At 40.9% G+C, this 16,983-nt stretch overlaps 1 protein-coding gene across 3 annotated transcripts in view; it reads left to right on the top strand.

The window, feature by feature from the left end:
• plxna3 (plexin A3) overlaps nucleotides 1-16,983 on the top strand; it is a 144,127-nt gene that overhangs the window by 90,251 nt on the left and 36,893 nt on the right. For all 3 annotated transcript variants that reach the window (XR_010928774.1, XM_067593451.1, XM_067593452.1), the window contains exons 13-17: nucleotides 5,285-5,485; nucleotides 13,963-14,059; nucleotides 14,932-15,122; nucleotides 16,216-16,364; nucleotides 16,461-16,581. Coding sequence is in view for 2 of the 3 variants with exons in the window: in XM_067593451.1 (XP_067449552.1) it covers nucleotides 5,285-5,485; nucleotides 13,963-14,059; nucleotides 14,932-15,122; nucleotides 16,216-16,364; nucleotides 16,461-16,581 (759 nt within the window). In the remaining variant the exon portion in view is untranslated. The remainder of the gene's footprint in view (nucleotides 1-5,284; nucleotides 5,486-13,962; nucleotides 14,060-14,931; nucleotides 15,123-16,215; nucleotides 16,365-16,460; nucleotides 16,582-16,983) is intronic.

Here is a 16,983-nt window from a genome sequence, read left to right as displayed (position 1 = left end):
TTTAAATCTCTCTCTACATATTTTTAAAGGATATATTTTCGTGCGTCTGTGGATCTTTTGATCTAAGTTTCCGTCAGTGTGTCTGAACAGCAGCAACATCCAGTGATGGAGGTCAGAGCTGCTCTTTCTCTCTCTGTGTCATTACATGGTTCAGTTAACAACAGTAAAGCTTCAGGTCAACAGTGAAGGGTAGCAACACACACACACACACACACACACACACACACACACACACACACACACATACACTAAACCTCTCCTTGCTGATGATGCGTTCAAGGACGATGTGACAGGTTTAAGAGTCTGCAGCTGAGAAGCTTTGATGCGAGAAGCTTTCAGAAAAAAAAAAGAAGAAGAAGACAAACAGGAATGCTGTGAAAACTGTTGATTTGATCATTTCTTGGTTTAAAATTGTTAATCAGCAACACTTTATACTAAAAAGTACATGAATTATCATGAATTAATGCATGTAATATCTCATTAATTATGAGGAATGAACAAGAATGAACAGTAACAGTATTCATGCCTTAAAGGATGCGTTCAAGTGTGTCTTAAACCAACAGTCAGGAGCCTAAATGAACATTAAAGCTGTTTTTCTTGCTGTAATCATTCCTCCTGTTCATACTGACCATTAGAAGATCCCTTCATAATGACCTTACAATGGAAGTGATGGAGGACAAAATCCACAGTCCTCCTTCTGTGCAAAAATGTATTTAAATGTTTATCTGAAGCTAATATGAAGCTTCAGCGTCCAAATGAGTCAAATCAAGTAGATATCTTTCAACATTACAGTCTTTTTAGTGCCAAAGTTCCTCTTTTTGTTACTATACTTCCACCTGCAGCTCAACAGGGAAACACTGTCCGAGGAAACACAAAGAGGGAATTTGATGCTAAAAAGACTGTAAATGTGTCAGATATCCACTTGATATGACTAACTCAGACTGCTGAAGCTGAATAGAAGCTTCACACAGACTTTTAAATGACTGTGTGGACACACTGTGGATTTTATCCTCCATCACTTCCATTGAAAACACATTTGAAGGATCTTTTAATATCCAGTATGAACAGGAGGAATGATTACAGCGAGGAAAACCTCTTTCACTGTTACTATGGACACCTGACTGCTGCTTTAACACACACATGAAAAACTGTGAACTGTAATAAGTTAAATTATTGATCTTTAATGAGCTGTGATTTTTCACACCTTCACAATTCTAATAAAATACATTCTGTAGCTGGATTGTTGTAGACCAACCTACATTTATATTTCTTTAATCCATCTTGAATCTTCACCAGGTTCACCACAATTATCCTGAAAATAGAAAATATGTAATAAATCCATGTTTGAAGCTTATATGAGACTTTGAGAAGCAGATAAGTGGAAGAAAACGCCAACAAAAAAGACTGAAGACTGGCAACAAGAGTCTCCTGTGTGCAGCAGATGTCAGATTACATGAAAGATTGCAACTTGCACAATATACACACATATATATTTATGTTTTCAGGCAGGTAGACCGTAAATCCACGGGTGTGTGTGTGTACTGTACACCTGCACCTGTAGTAACAAGGTAAAACTGTATTTATGTCTCTTATTGTGTGTAAAGCAGCAGCAGAATACTTCATGTGTGTGTTTATCAGTTATTTCACACCTGTCAGGGAGTAACAGTAGCAGATTACTCTTGTAACTAACGAGCCGAGCGGCCGATCAGTCTGCTCGTTATCTCATTAGACGACGGCAGAGCAGAGGTCGAGTCGTTTGGGCGTCTTGTTGACGTGATTGGTGCGCGGTGTCATTACAGGGCGACAGTAACAACCTCTGATTGGTTAATTGGTTAATGGAAGATAAATAGCCACTTAATTGACATAAAAGGGTCCAATCACAGCAATTAATGTTAATTACCAGGCAATTAGACGGACTAAGGAGAGAGAGGGAGAGAGAGAGATGAAAGGTGGAGCTGCGAGAGTCTGAGAGGAGAGAAAGAGCGACGAAGAAACGAAGAGTCAGAGTGTAAAGAAACGAGGAGAAACAGATGGAAAAGGTTTTATTCAACAAGGTTTGAGTCTCTTTTTCAACCAGAGAGACGAAGAGTCACAAAATAAAGAGATTCTGACAGCAGAGACAGAAGCAGCAAAACAAAAATAAATACATTTTATATTTTCAAGGCAACTTATTCAATAAATGTTTGTCTTTTGTGTCTGAAACCTTTCAAGTTTCAGCTGTCAACTAATTATCTTTTGTTTAAATAATTTTCTTTTCTTATTTAAAACTCAAAAGTTCGAGGTGTACAAATTCAGAAATCTAAACCTTTACGACTCATAAAAGTCATTGCTTCAACACAAACGTTAACGAGTCTAAAATCTGATATTTCATCCACTAGTTCTCATCAGAAACAAGCAGTGAACACAATTCTGACATATCATCATCTTTTAAGTCGATATGTTGAACTTGTTAGCAAACAGCTGCTTATTTCCACATCCAGCAGTTACAACATGATCATCACATTAATAATGTCAATAATTAATCGTGGGGTTCCTCAGGGTTCTATTCTTGATCCTTTATAGTTTCAGTTTGGTTGAAATGATTTTTTTTGTCCACTTGATTTTGGCAGAATAGTTTCTAAACATGACTTCTGTCATATCATCAGCTTATAGAGTCGTTGCGGCTAACATGTTAGCAAACAGTTGCTTATTTCCACACCCAGCAGTTACGGAGCAACATTATCATTCATGTGGAGTCGTGTTTCTGTCCAATATTCACTCTCTTTTATCTCTGTTTTTACTCTCTACCAACTCCTGAGGGAAATATCTGGCTCTTTAGCTGCTAAATGCTCCACTATGTTCACCAGCTAGTCTACAGTTAACTGTGTCTGTTTGGTGCTGAGCAGGTAGTGTACAGCGGCTTTTTACAGCTTTTTCTCTGAAAACGACGCTATGAGACGCTGAGACTGAACCAGAACAGTAAAGTTGAACTTTAGGGCGACTAGGTAATGTCCCATCATATAAAACTGCACTTCACTGCTTGTGATTAACAGTAGCTAGCAGACCAGAGTCATCTGTAGTTCAAACTCCAAGAACACTTCATTTCCCATAATGCAGCTGGATAGTGTCTTTCATTAGAGCCTCCCTGCAGGTAAACATCCACGTCTTTCAAACTCCACTCCTCCAGTTTGTTTTATATTAACAGTGATCACGTTTTCAGTCTCAGGAGAGTAGTCCTGTGTACGACAGACGCCACTGAGCATGTGCAGGAACACTAGCTTGTTGTGCTACATATCACAACTTCTTGACTTTGTACTGAAGCTCTTTGAGAAATGTATAATGTCTGGGTCACAGTCTGATCAATACGGCGATTGTTAACTGTAAAGAGAACTGTGTCTTCATGCGTACACGGTTTTCTCTTCCTCACACAGAACTACTCTCTGGAGACTGAAAACCTGATCGCTGTTATTAGTCTTTGGAGCCGTTTCTAAACAAACTAACGTGACCAAACTCTTCATGATGAAGGAACATGTCACCCAGTGCAGCGGTGTGACTCACTGACGTGTTTTTAATGAGATATATCAGCTTTGATACACACACAATACTTGTTAGTAGAGCAGTTCCTTGTTGGTTTGGATCCAAACATGAAGATTTGTTGACTAGAAGAAAGATTTAGAAGATCTGCAGACTGATCCTTTAAACATGTGTATATCATGGTGGAGTGCTGCTTTAAATAAGCTTTAAAAAGGAACAAGGTTTGACTCCGTTTAAGTTGAGTTTAATTATCGCTTCCTCCCGCGAGACGGTTTACAGTTTCACTTTGTTCTCGTTTCTTTCTTCAGTCGTCAGTTTCACATAAAAATCATTTGTGTCTCATGTTTCTGTCACCTGCTTCCACAGAGGTGTGACAGAGTGTCACAGGTGAGCGCAGTGTTTGGATAAATGTCGAGTGTTTGCCGAGAGACTCAGAGCCACAGTTGGCCTTCATCCCAAACACACACACACACACACACACACACACACACACACACACACACACACACACACACATAGAGTCTCTACAGTCACTGGCGTCCGCTGTGCTCTGGTCCACTTCCTGTGGAGCTAATGGTCTTCCTGTCAGTCACAAGGCAATTAATTACCGTGGTGACGCTCATTAATAAAGGTTTCACCCCACTGAGTGACAGAGCCTGTGTGTGTGTGTGTGTGTGTGTGTGTGTGTGTGTGTGTGTGTGTGTTTCCAGCCGCCCCAGGAAGTTCCAAAGCTTGGATCTGTCACCAGCTGTCCATTACTGAACACACACACACACACACACACACACACACACACACACACACACACACACACACACGTACAGTGTCTCTGTCTTAAGTCCAGTCCGTGATGACAGACTGTGATAAGTTATCTGCTTTTGTTGGCTGGGTGTGTGTGTGTGTGTGTGTGTGTGTGTGTGTGTGTGTGTGTGTGTGAGACAGAGTACACACATGCTGTTGTGGGATTTTCCCACACCAATATCCATAATAATCCATATTGATTTTTGGTGTTTTCTGATTGGTTTATTTGCTGCAGCAGACGTTTGATAATAAAGTAAACATGAACTGTGAGAACTAGTTATTCATCAGTTTGGTCAGTTGTTACGTTCATACACATCTCATATACATAATGACACAAGCTGTTAAAGGCATATTATTAAAGACGTGTTTTAAGATGGATATAAATGCTCTACTTTGAATAATAATGTTTGTCTGATTGACATTTTCCATAAAAAAGTTCAGTTTTCTTGTTAAAATCCATAAGATGACGTCTCCTCTTTCCCTCTTATTCTCATGTGGAGCTGCATTTATTGTATGAAAGGTGCTATACAAATAAAAAGTTTATTATTAATATTATGCGCATGATTTGTGACATCACAACTAGTTTGGAGCCAATCGTGGCTCAGTATTCAACTTATACAAGTGTGATGTGGAGACTTGAAGCCTCTGGTGAGAATAGACTTTACAGTGAAGGAGGAAACATCTGGTGTCCAGCAGGAAAACTGTAGAAATGAAAAATATTTACGTGTTTAGAGATTTTGGCCTTTTACATGAGGGAGAAGGAGGAGATTACGGTGGCCCCGAGCTGCCAAACACAAAAACATTTCACAGAATACAACATCATTTCATAAAACACGTGTTCTGTGAGACTGCAGCCAGGTGAGGCGGTAAACAACAGGAAGTCAATACTTTTAGAGGCTGTTGATCATCTTCACCCTCTTCTCTCTCTCTCTCTCTCTCTCTCTCTCTCTCTCTCTCTCTCTCTCTGCAGGGCTGTCCTCAGATCCTGCCCACCTCCGACATCCTGGTCCCGGCCGGGATGGTTCGTCCGATCACGTTGCGAGCTCGTAACCTCCCTCAGCCGCAGTCGGGTCAGAAGAACTACGAGTGTGTGTTCAACATCCAGGGCAAAGTTCAACGCATCCCCGCCGTCCGCTTCAACTCCTCCTGCATCCAGTGTCAGAACACCTCGGTGAGACAGACTACGCTACCCAGCATGCACTGCTGCTCGCTTACTGCAGGGGTTATTCTCTGTGTGTGTGTCAACAACTCATCTTTCTTTACTTGAGTGCATCTTTTGCCTTCTACAGTCATGCTAGCAGCTCTGTGCAGTTGTTCTTTGTACACTAGTAGTTGAAGTAGCAGTTGTCATGGTGATATCATTTATATCTTCCTCACATTAATACGTGAAACTAACAGAAATGTCATATTTCCATCACTGTTTCCATCGTTTAAGCTTTAATTGTCGCTGTTTTAATGACGTCATCTTCTTCTGCAACGGTTTAATGGCACCGACCGGTAGAATTAGCGCCACCTGCTGTTTATCTGCTAATATTCACACAACGGGAGAGCGAACGGAAACAAACTTTAATATGAGACGACTGAACAAAATAAAACCGACTCAGCTGAGAGGAGAGTGAAGGTGACTTAGTGGAGACATACCTGCAGACATCAGCAAACTCTCTCACACACACACACACACACACACACACACACACACACACACACACACACACACACACACACACACACACACACACACACGGACTTTCTTCCATTGTATTGGATGACATCACCACTCTCACTACAACCGCCACCTCTTCACCTCAACGACCTCTATCTCTCCAGTTGTCACGGTGACTTCAGGGTGTCTTGTCATGTCATTAGTCAGCGTGACCCCCTCTGCCCCTACATGTGTGCGTGTGTGTGTGATGACCCGGTGACCTCCAGGGGTCAGAGGTCAGTTTATAGGTGGACAGCTAGTATTGATGTGTCTGACTGAGATTCAATTATCAAGAACATACACACACACACACACACACACACACACACACACACACACACACAAACACATTGATTGATTATTGTCCTTTACCGAGATGACACTCGCCATCCGCCGTCCTGCATTCTGAAAACACACACACACACACACACCAACTGTTGTCCGTCTGCTCTCGCTCATTTCCTGTCCTTCATCTGTCTTCCTGTCGCTGAGCCCGCCCTGAAGACGCCTCACACACACACACACACACACACACAGATTGCACTGACATACCGCCACTAAATGCAGACAGCAGCAACACACACACACATACATACATACAGATGGTCAGTGTGTGTGTGTGTATTTAATTAAGTTACTATTCCCAGAGGAAATTGGCCATTTAGTACAACACACACACACACACACACACACACACACAATTCCTGCAGTTTTAACATTCCTCACACAGATGATGTTCAGTCTTCAAAATACAAGCACGTTGTCAGTATTTGTCCGCAGCAGACAGAAACAGCATTTACAGTCTAATGAGATTTTTAATTGAATGTAGAGATGATTCAGTCGCCGGTTAGTTCGTCGTACAGCTGTGTCAGACATTTGGACAAACTCAAACATAAAACGTCACAAACGAAGACGCGCTGATCTGTCGCCGTACTTAAAGAAGAGTTCGGTGTTTGGGAAGCAGTCGGGCAGGTTTACGGCAGGTCGCTCGACGTTTTCCTTTCGTGTCGTGCACCTGGAGAATTTCGTTATGTGGCGGACACCGTCATGTTGTGTCATGCAATGTGATTGGATAGTGTTACTAACGTCGCCATGGAGACTGAACTTCCTTATTGATATTTTGGTCTGTGACTTTAGATAACTTATAACGTCTTTGTTTAATTAGTCCCGGTCGGGATGATATAAACAAGCCGGCTGGAGGATAGTGTCTGGTTACCATGGAGACAACTGAAACCTTTCGCCAAAGCATAAATTGAAAAACATCACGCGACTCTTTAATTTTTGTAGAGTGACCTGCCATAAATTAGCCTTTATTCTATTTGTTTGTAAGAGTGAAGTGATCAGATGATCAGTCTCATGTCTTTGTGTTCAGCACAAAGGTCAGGATGTTGTTAGCATAGCTTAGCATAAAGACTGGAAGCAGGGGGAAACTGCTAGCATGGCTCTGTCAAAAATTCAAAAATACACCTACATGCACCTCTTAAACTCCCTGATTAACATGTTGTATCTCATTTGTTTTCTCTCTGAGGTTTTCAAAACACGAGGCATGAGCCACAATTTGCTCAAAACTCATCCTTTGAGTCATAACTCCGTCATCTGAACACATATTATACACATATTTTTAGATTCAGTGTGATTTATAATCAAGAATATATGCAGTGACATCTGCAAGTATGTTTACATGTTGTTTAATGTGCTGCAGCTAAGCAGCTAATTAGCTACCTAGCTGCTAACTGACGTTAGCGGTGCACTTTTCCCTGGTGAATATTTGTTTGGTGGCTCGTCCAACAAGCTGCAGGACAAGACGTGTGTTCATGTTTGTAAGTTAGATAAGAAGGAGACTTTAGCAGGAAAGCTAACGTGGGTTGTTGTTCAGAGTCTGTGGCTCTTGTGTTGTGTAGCAGGATGCTATCAGGCTCAGTGTGACCGTCTGCTCTGCCTGTGATAGAGCGACACGTTATCGCTTTATGAAAAGATTTAATTTGCTGTAAGGAAAGGAGGAGATTGAATGGTATTAAATCAAATTAATGTAAATTTAGGGGGTGCCATCAATATTAATTTCTCTCTTTTGGTTTCTGATTTTTTTTCAAAGGCGAACGAAGGAAGTGATTTACAGATCAGATATGTTTCTGTAGGAGGCAAAAAAAAAGTCAGTTTAATTTCAGTTGGAGTTGAAGCTACACCTTTACACGTGTAAAAACTGTACTGACTTTGTATTTTTAATTTAAAGAAGTTTTTGAATTTTTACATTCACTTCAATATCACAGCAGCATCTAGTGGTCGTTAGAGGAACTACAGCTGAACTCACTTCAACTCTCAGAGAAGAAGAAAAGAGACAAAGTCGCAGTTTTTAACAGGAACACACACACACACACACACACACACACACACACACTCCTGCTGCTGTTGCCAGGCACCTCTGACCCCATAGTGACAGGCCTAGCAACCAGTTAGGGGTTACCATGGGGACGACAGATCCACACACACGCTCCAACAGTGTCCAGCAGTACTGTGACATTAAGACCCAGCAGGAGAGAAAGAGAAAAAGAGACGGTAAGAAAACCAGACAGAAACAGGAAGAGAAATATACCGACGAGGAAAAAAACAACGGAGAGAGAAAAAAAATAAAAAAAAGAGAAAAAGGAATTAAGATCGACATGAGTTTATTGCACCGGTGGGGAAAATATTTCTCAGTGAATTACACAGAATAACAAGCCAAGTGATAAATAACACAGATCACACAATTACATCACAGCGCTCAGCAGGTCCCAGAAAGCCAATAGACACCAAGAAGGAAGCTTTATGAAGACAGAGGGAGAAAGAGGAGGCACGTGACACCGAGCAGAGCGCCAAGGAGGAACATAAAACCGCTGGAGTCCACTGAAAAGGACAATATATACAGTTCTTACACACTAATATGTCTGTGTAAAGAGTTGCCTGTGTGTGTGTGTGTGTGTGTTCATGCTGGCTGTAAGAGACCCACAGTCCTCCTTCTGTTCAAGTTGAAGATGACGATAATATGAGGCTTCATCTGTCTGAGTTAAACAAATAAAGTGGATACATCAAAACTTAAACACGGCTGGGGAGGAAAAAAAGTAGACTCGGAGTGTAAAAATCAGAGGGAGTCCCGGGTAAAAGCCTCTCGGAGTCAGTGTGGATTTATCCAGTAGTTGTTGAGATATTTCACTCTGAACCATAAAAGGTAACTTCATGGTGGTGCTAGAGATCACTAAAGTCAGAGGGATTCATCCTCTGGTGAGCATGAACGAGTTCTGTGCAAATCCATAAAGTAGTTGTTGAGATATCACAGGATAAGTGACTCAGTTTGCGTTGTCACGTAAATAAAAATGAAAACTTTGACCTGCTGGTGGCACGAGAGGAAAAGTCAGAGTTGGTTGCAGTATTTCCTCTGAGGACCTTGAATGTCTGTTGCACATTTCATCTGGAATCTATCTATTATTTGTTGAGATATTTCACTCTGAACCACAAAAGTTAACCTCATGGTGGTGCTAGAGATCACTAAAGTCAGAAGGATGCTTCCTCTGGCGAGCATGAACGTCTGAACTGGGTTTTGTGCAAATCCATCAAGTGGTTGTTGAGATACAGTCTATCACAGGATAAGTCAATCAATTTATCAGTCAATTTTTATTTATATAGTGCCAAATCACAACAGAAGTCATCTCAGGGCACTTTTCACATAGAGCAGGTCAAGACCGTACTCTTTAATTTACAGAGACCCAACAATTCCCCCATGAGCAACACTTGGCGACAGCAGTAAGGAAAAACTCCCCTTTAACGGGAAGAAACCTCAAACAGAACCCGGCTCTTGGTGGGCGGCCGTCTGCTTTGACCGGTTGGGTTGAGAGAGAGAAAGAAAGAGGGAAAGGGGGGGGCAGAATAACAACAATCATAACGATAACAATAAGTAGCAATAGCCATGGAAGGATGCAAACAGGACTGCGAAGGACCGCGAAGACTCGGCCTGCAACCCAGGGTTTCCTGCGAGATGAGAAAGCACAAAAAACTAAAGTCAGAAGGATTCATCCTCTGGTGAGCATGAACGAGTTTTGTGCGAATCCATCAAGTAGTTGTTGAGATACAGTCTATCACAGGATAAGTGAGTCAGTGTGTGTTGTCACGTAAATAAAAATGAAAACTTTGACCCGCTGGTGGCACAAGAGGAAAAGTTGGTTGCAGTATTTCCTCTGGGGACCTTGAATGTCTGTTGTCATGGCAACCTATCTATTATTTGTTGAGATATTTCACTCTGAACCATAAAAGTTAAGCTCATGGTGGCATTAGAGGAAAAGCTAGAGGATCACCAAAGTCAGTCATATTGATCCTCAGGGGAAACATGAATGTCTGAACCAAAGTTCATGGCAATTCATCCAACAGTTGTTGAGAAAGAGTCAACCTAAACCGCTGGAGGAAAAGTCAGATGATCACCAAATTGGTGAGAATGTTTCTTGCAGGGATCTGATATTTGTTGAGATATTTCACTCTGAACTACAAAGGTTAGGGTTAACCTCATGGTGATGTCAGAGGAGAAGTTTGCCAAAGTCAGTAGGATTCATCCTCTGAGGAACGTTAATGTCTCAACCAAATTTAACCAAAAAAATCCATCTGATAGTTGTGGAGATATTTCACTCTGAATCACAAAGGTTAGGGTTAACCTCATGGTGATGTCAGAGGGAAAGTCAAGCAGGATTCATCCTCTGAAGAACGTTAATTTTCACCAAAATCCATTTGATAGCTGTTGAGATATTTCAGTCTGAGCTAAAAATGGCCAACATGCGCCTACCAGGACGTCTCCCTGCGCCGTGACTCAGAGCAGAAACACGGTGTGAGCAAACACAAAGACAGAGTTCGGTGCTAAAAAGACGACGGGTATCAAAACCTCAATACTTGGCAGTTTGGTTGTGGTGTGTGTGTGTGTGTGAGTGTGAGTGTGTGTGTTGAGGAGCAGTCGGAGGTCCGGTTGTGTTTGTGTGTGATCAGTAACGGCTTCAAAACGTCACGTCGAGGTTCTAGTGAACTGCGTTCAGGAGCGTCTGTCACTGTAAGAGCTGCAGATAAGAGCTGCGTTCAACATCAGCTCTGATTGTGATCTGTGGTGTCAGTGTGAGCGTTCAACAGCACCCTCTCTCTCTCTCTCTCCTTTCATTTTCTTATACCGCCTGTGTGTGTGTGTGTGTGTGTGTGTGTGTGTGTGTGTGTGCAGCAGTCTGAGTTATGATGCTGCTCCGTTGGGCTCAGCTGGCTGCTTTTAATGGAAAACCAGGGCATTAGACACACACACACACACATCGCTCTCTTTCGATTGGTCCTGGTATTCCACATATTTCAGCTGTGTGGTCATCACTCCAACACACACACACACATACACACTCACACAATCACACACACATGCACACACTCATATGCACACAATGTTATGAATAATATGGTCGCTCTAGCAGCTCTGCAGAAAAGATCATTTTAATATCAACGCTTTATTAATTGCAAACGTGTGTGTGTGTGTGTTGGAGTGAATGTGTGTTTGAGTGTGTGCAAACGTGTGTGTGTGTGTGTGTGTGTGTGTGTGTGAGGTAAAAAGCAGTAAAATCCTGGTTGGATGGTGAAGTAGTTTTTGCTGAGGATGGAATATTGTACTGAAAGCTGCCGTGACTTAATGAAATTTGTTAATTTTGTGTGGGTGTGTGTGGGTGCGTATATTTGCAGTGTGTGTGTGTGTGCACATGCAGGGTGTGTGTGTGTGTGTGTGTGCATGTGCAGTGTGTGTGTGTGTGTGTGTGTCTTGTAGTGTGGTACAGTAGATTCTTACAGTAGATATTTTTGCTGAAGTGAGGTTATCAAGCTGCCACCCCTTAATGAATCTATCTGTGTGTGTGTGTGTGTGTGTGTGTGTGTGTGTGTGTGTGTGTGTGTTCCATGTGCTTTAAGTTAATTAAATGAGCAGTAGACCAGAGTCATTAAGACACATTGATTTTCAATCTTTCAAAAAACTCAACTTCTCTCTCTAACCGATCCTTTGCGTGTGTGCGTGTGCGTGTGTGTGTGTGCGTGTGTGTGTGTGTGTGTGTGTCAGATTATCTGGTGTCAGTCGAGTTGAGCTGACATATTTAGGACGCAGCCTCTCTCTGTCTTTTCAACAGGATTGTAGATGAGTTGTATTGTTCATTTCACAGACACACATACATCCACATTAATATTTTTTTGTTCCATTAACTCCCTGCTGTTTACCTGAGACGAGACACACAGGGACCAGCAGGTAGATCAGGTTCCCATCAGCTCTAAATCCATTATGTTGTTTCTTTGGCTGCTTTTTGTTGGTTACCATGGAGACCTGCAGCCACCATGACAACACCGCTCTGTGTGTGCGTTTGTGTATGTGTCTGTGTGTGTGTGTGTTAGTGTGCGTTAGTGTGCATGTGACCATTTTCCATCTCTTTTTCTTTAAAGCAGTATCTCTGCTGAGTTTATTTCCTCTATGGACAGTCTTTGTTTCTAATAGCACTAGAAATATAAGATGTACAACGCTTAGCTGTGCAAATAGTACTTGTGGTAACATTAGCTTTAGTATCATTAGTTTTAGTAACATTTCCTTAGGATAATTAGCTGTAGTAATGTTAGTTTTAGTATGATCAACTGTGATAACACTAGCTGTAGTATCATTAGCTTTAGTATCATTAGCTGTAGTAACATTAGCTTTTAGTATCATTAGCTGTAACATTAGCTTGAGTATCATTAGCTGTAGTAACATTACCTTAGGTTAATTAGCTTTAGTATGACAAACTGTGATAACATTAGCTGTAGTAACATTAGCTGTAGTAGCATTAGCTTTAGAATCATTAGCTGTAGTAGCATTAGCTGTAGTAATGTTAGTTTAGTATGATAAACTGTGATAACATTAGCTGTGGTAGCATTAGCTATAGTATCATTAGCAGCAAAACAGTGTTAATATTGCTACAGGTAATATTTTACAATACTGTAAAAATATTATCTGTAGCAATAGCTTTAGCAATATTAGCTATATTAACAGCCACAGTTACATTGGCTGTTTTCACTGTTTTATTATTAGCTAAAGTAAGTTCACCTTTGGTAACAATTGTACAAATATTATCTAGCAAAAGCTGTAATAAAGTGAACATTAGCTGTAATATTAGCTGTGGTATCATTAGATAATAGCAGCACTAGCACTACTATAAATTGTAGAAATGTTGGGGATAGTATGACTATATAGTTGTACACATATTAGCGTAAACTGTTAAAACCATTCAAGAATAATAACTCAGGTAATATTAGCTTAAGGGTCTACATATTGTACAAATATTAGCTGTAGTATTGGCACCAATGTTATAGTGTTAGTAAAATGAACATTAGCTGTAGTAACTGTAGTAATATTAACTATATTTATTTTGGAACACTGACTGTTAATATGTTAGCTGTACATCTAACATTAGCTAGGTGTTATAGTGTTAGTTATAGTAACATTAACTAAAGCATTTGGAGTAGGAATACCGGCTGTAGTAACATTGGCTGTAACAACTGCACAAATATTAGCTTCATAAATATTATATGTAACATGAATATTAGCTGTAATGGTTGTAGCAATGTTAGGCTAATAGCTGCACTAACATTACCTACAGTAGCATTGGCTGTGAAGTGGAACATCAGCACAAATATAAAGACTAATTTGCTCTGATACATTATGAAAAACACTTGTGCCATGTGTTGCTGTTCTCATTAAACATATTGTCTGTGGATCTTTTAAATTTTTGCACTCCCTGATACAGTTATAGCTCCTAATGTATTGTGTGTCTCCTTCATTTCTTCTCCCTTTTCTTTAATTAAAGTTTCTTCCTATTGCCTGATTATAATTAACACAAAATTAAATTTTAAATTATGCTCTCTCTCTCTCTCTCTCTGTCTGTCTCTCTCTGTAGTACTGGTATGAAGGGGATGAGGCCGGTGATCTCCCAGTGGATTTCTCTATTGTCTGGGATGGAGATTTCTTCATCGACAAACCTATGTCTATGAAAGGTAAAACCTGTTTATCATCATCAGTCAGCACAAACCTCACATCTCTGAACATGTTCAAACTGACCTCAAGTCTGTAAGAGAGAAGATTCAGACTCAGATATACAGAAAAACTAATCATGATACAGACTGACTGCTGCTTTGATTTACGAGTCAACAAAATATATTGACTGTTAAATACATAATCCAGTAGTTTCAGTCAGTAAACTGCAGCGAATGATAAACTGAATATCTTTGAGTTTTAGACTGTTAGTCAGAAAAAACAAGACATCTGAAGACGTCACCATGGACTTTGGGAATATTCACAAATTGATTATTTGAAAAGACTATTGTCAGATTAATCCATAATAAGAATGATGGGTAGTTGCAGCCTTAATTTATTACCTCTATAATCAGTTAAATTAAAAAAGACCTCACCGCATCAGCTATAATGCCAAGTTTGGTCACAATGTTTAAAAAAAAAATGTCAAATTTAGTTCTGCTTGACCTTCACTTGGAAAATTTGAATATCTTTTGGTGTTTTAATAGCAATTAGCAATAGCTTTCAGGAAGGAAGTAATGAAATAATAAAATACAATGACAGGAAATGACACAGTAGAAGAAACACAGTATAAAAGGATTAAGGCAACAAACTTAAACTGTATAAACAAGAAAATACAGAGTAATGTCTTGGTTTCTGAATGAACTTTGTAGTAACTAAATATATGTTCTACACAGTATTTAGTACCTTTTGTTCTTGTTTTCACTGCTTCATTTTGCATATAATGGAAGCTGATAATGTATTCTTGTCTCTGTTACGCTTCCTTCTGCTGCTGTGACACTTGAGATTCTCTGTTGGATCAATAAATTCGATCGTATCTATGTGTGTTTGTCAGCGTTGCTATATAAGTGCGAGGCTCAGCGCTCCAGCTGCGGTCAGTGTCTCAAAGCTCCGCCTACCTTTGAATGCGGTTGGTGCACAGAAACCAGGAAGTGCCTCTTGCGGCAGCACTGCCCCTCACCTGAACAGAACTGGATGCACCACGGACGACACAACCTGCGCTGCAGCCACCCGCGCATCACCAAGGTACAGTAAGGAATCGAACCCGCAACCTGCACTCTCATCATCACGGAGGAATCTTCTGTTATCATCTGTGAAGTAGAATTATCCAAGTGGAAACTTTATGGACTGACAAGAATGGACTCAGTGGTGGGATTGTTGTGATACTGTTACCTAAATGGTTTATTGCACTACTGCTGTATGAGTGTTTGTATTTGTATGATGAGATCTTTACGTTATTGCAGTATAAAGATGCTACTTTACAAGTAAAACTCTGCATTCAAAATCTTACTTAAAGGACGAGTTCACAATATTTCAAGCCTTTCCTAAACCAACAGTCAGGAGCCCAAATGAACATTAAAGCTGTTTTTCTTGCTGTAATCATTCCTCCTGTTCATACTGACCATTAGAAGATCCCTTCATAATGACCTTACAATGGAAGTGATGGAGGACAAAATCCACAGTCCTCCTTCTGTGCAAAAATGTATTTGAAAGTTTATCTGAAGCTAATATGAAGCTTCAGCATCCAAATGAGTCAAATCAAGTAGATATCTTTCAACGTTACAGTCTTTTTAGTGCCAAAGTCCCTCTTTTTGTTACTATACTTCCACCTGCAGCTCAACAGGGAAACACTGTCCGAGGAAACACAAAGAGGGAATTTGATGCTAAAAAGACTGTAAATGTGTCAGATATCCACTTGATATGACTAACTCAGACTGCTGAAGCTGAATAGAAGCTTCACACAGACTTTTAAATGACTGTGTGGACACACTGTGGATTTTATCCTCCATCACTAACATTGAAAGGATTTGAAGGATCTTTTAATATCCAGTATGAACAGGAGGAATGATTACAGCGAGGAAAACCTCTTTCACTGTTACTATGGACACCTGACTGCTGGTTTAAGACTCACTTGAGAAATTGTGAACCCGTCCTTTAAAGTAAAAGTTATTATGCAAAGTGTAAATGTAAATGTACTTTGTACTTTCCACCACTGATGTTTTGCATCTGTGTGTGTGTGTGTGTACACTAAAAGCCTTCCAGAGAATCATTCATCAAAGCGGGTAATCAGGGATCAATGACTGATAAGTGATTGATCTCCTGCCTCCTCCCCCCACAGATCGATCCTCTGACGGGACCTCGGGAGGGGGGGACGCGGGTGACGATCGAGGGGGAGAACCTGGGTCTGCAGGTGAAGGAGATCGCTCATGTTCAGGTGGCCGGAGTCCGCTGTAACCCCGTCCCGTCGCAGTACATCAGCGCCGAGAGGTGAGTGTTATAGCGTGTTAGCGTGTTAGCATGTTAGCGTGTACATGTTCCAGAACACGTCAGAGGCGTGTGCTGACTCTCTCTGCGTGTCTCCAGGATTGTGTGTGACATGGCCGAAGCTCTCCTCCCTCATTCTCCCGGTGGACCCGTTGAGCTCTGCATCGGCGTCTGCAGCGCCGAGTATCGAACCCTCTCCACGCAGACCTACTCCTTCGTGGTGAGTGTGTGTCGGAGAATAAATCATTAATGTGAGCGGGTTACTGTCAGCTCTCTCTGCAGTAATCTGGTTCCCTCAACATCTTCAGGATGACAAACACGGTTCAGAGAAACCTGATTTCTGGGTCGTTTAAGCATTTAAAGGACTCAGACGTCAGACAGAAGAAGTATCACTGTGGCAGCAGAGTGGGCGGATTAAAGGAGGAATCATTACAGGCAGAGATGCGTCATCGTTTTAAATTAAAGGGGCCACATTATACCCCTTTTCCACAAGTTAACACAGTTCCCTGACGTCTTAATAAAATGTATCTGACAGTCAAAATACCACAAAGATCCACTGCAGCCTTCAGAACAGCAGGTTTGAGTGTAAATAAACATAGATTAGATTAGATTAGATTAGATT

The sequence above is a fragment of the Thunnus thynnus genome, chromosome 6 (genome assembly GCF_963924715.1).
Source record: "Thunnus thynnus chromosome 6, fThuThy2.1, whole genome shotgun sequence".
Lineage (NCBI taxonomy): Eukaryota > Metazoa > Chordata > Actinopteri > Scombriformes > Scombridae > Thunnus > Thunnus thynnus.
The sequence above is the reverse complement of the archived record's forward strand: the minus strand, read 5'-3'. Positions and strand labels throughout refer to the sequence as shown.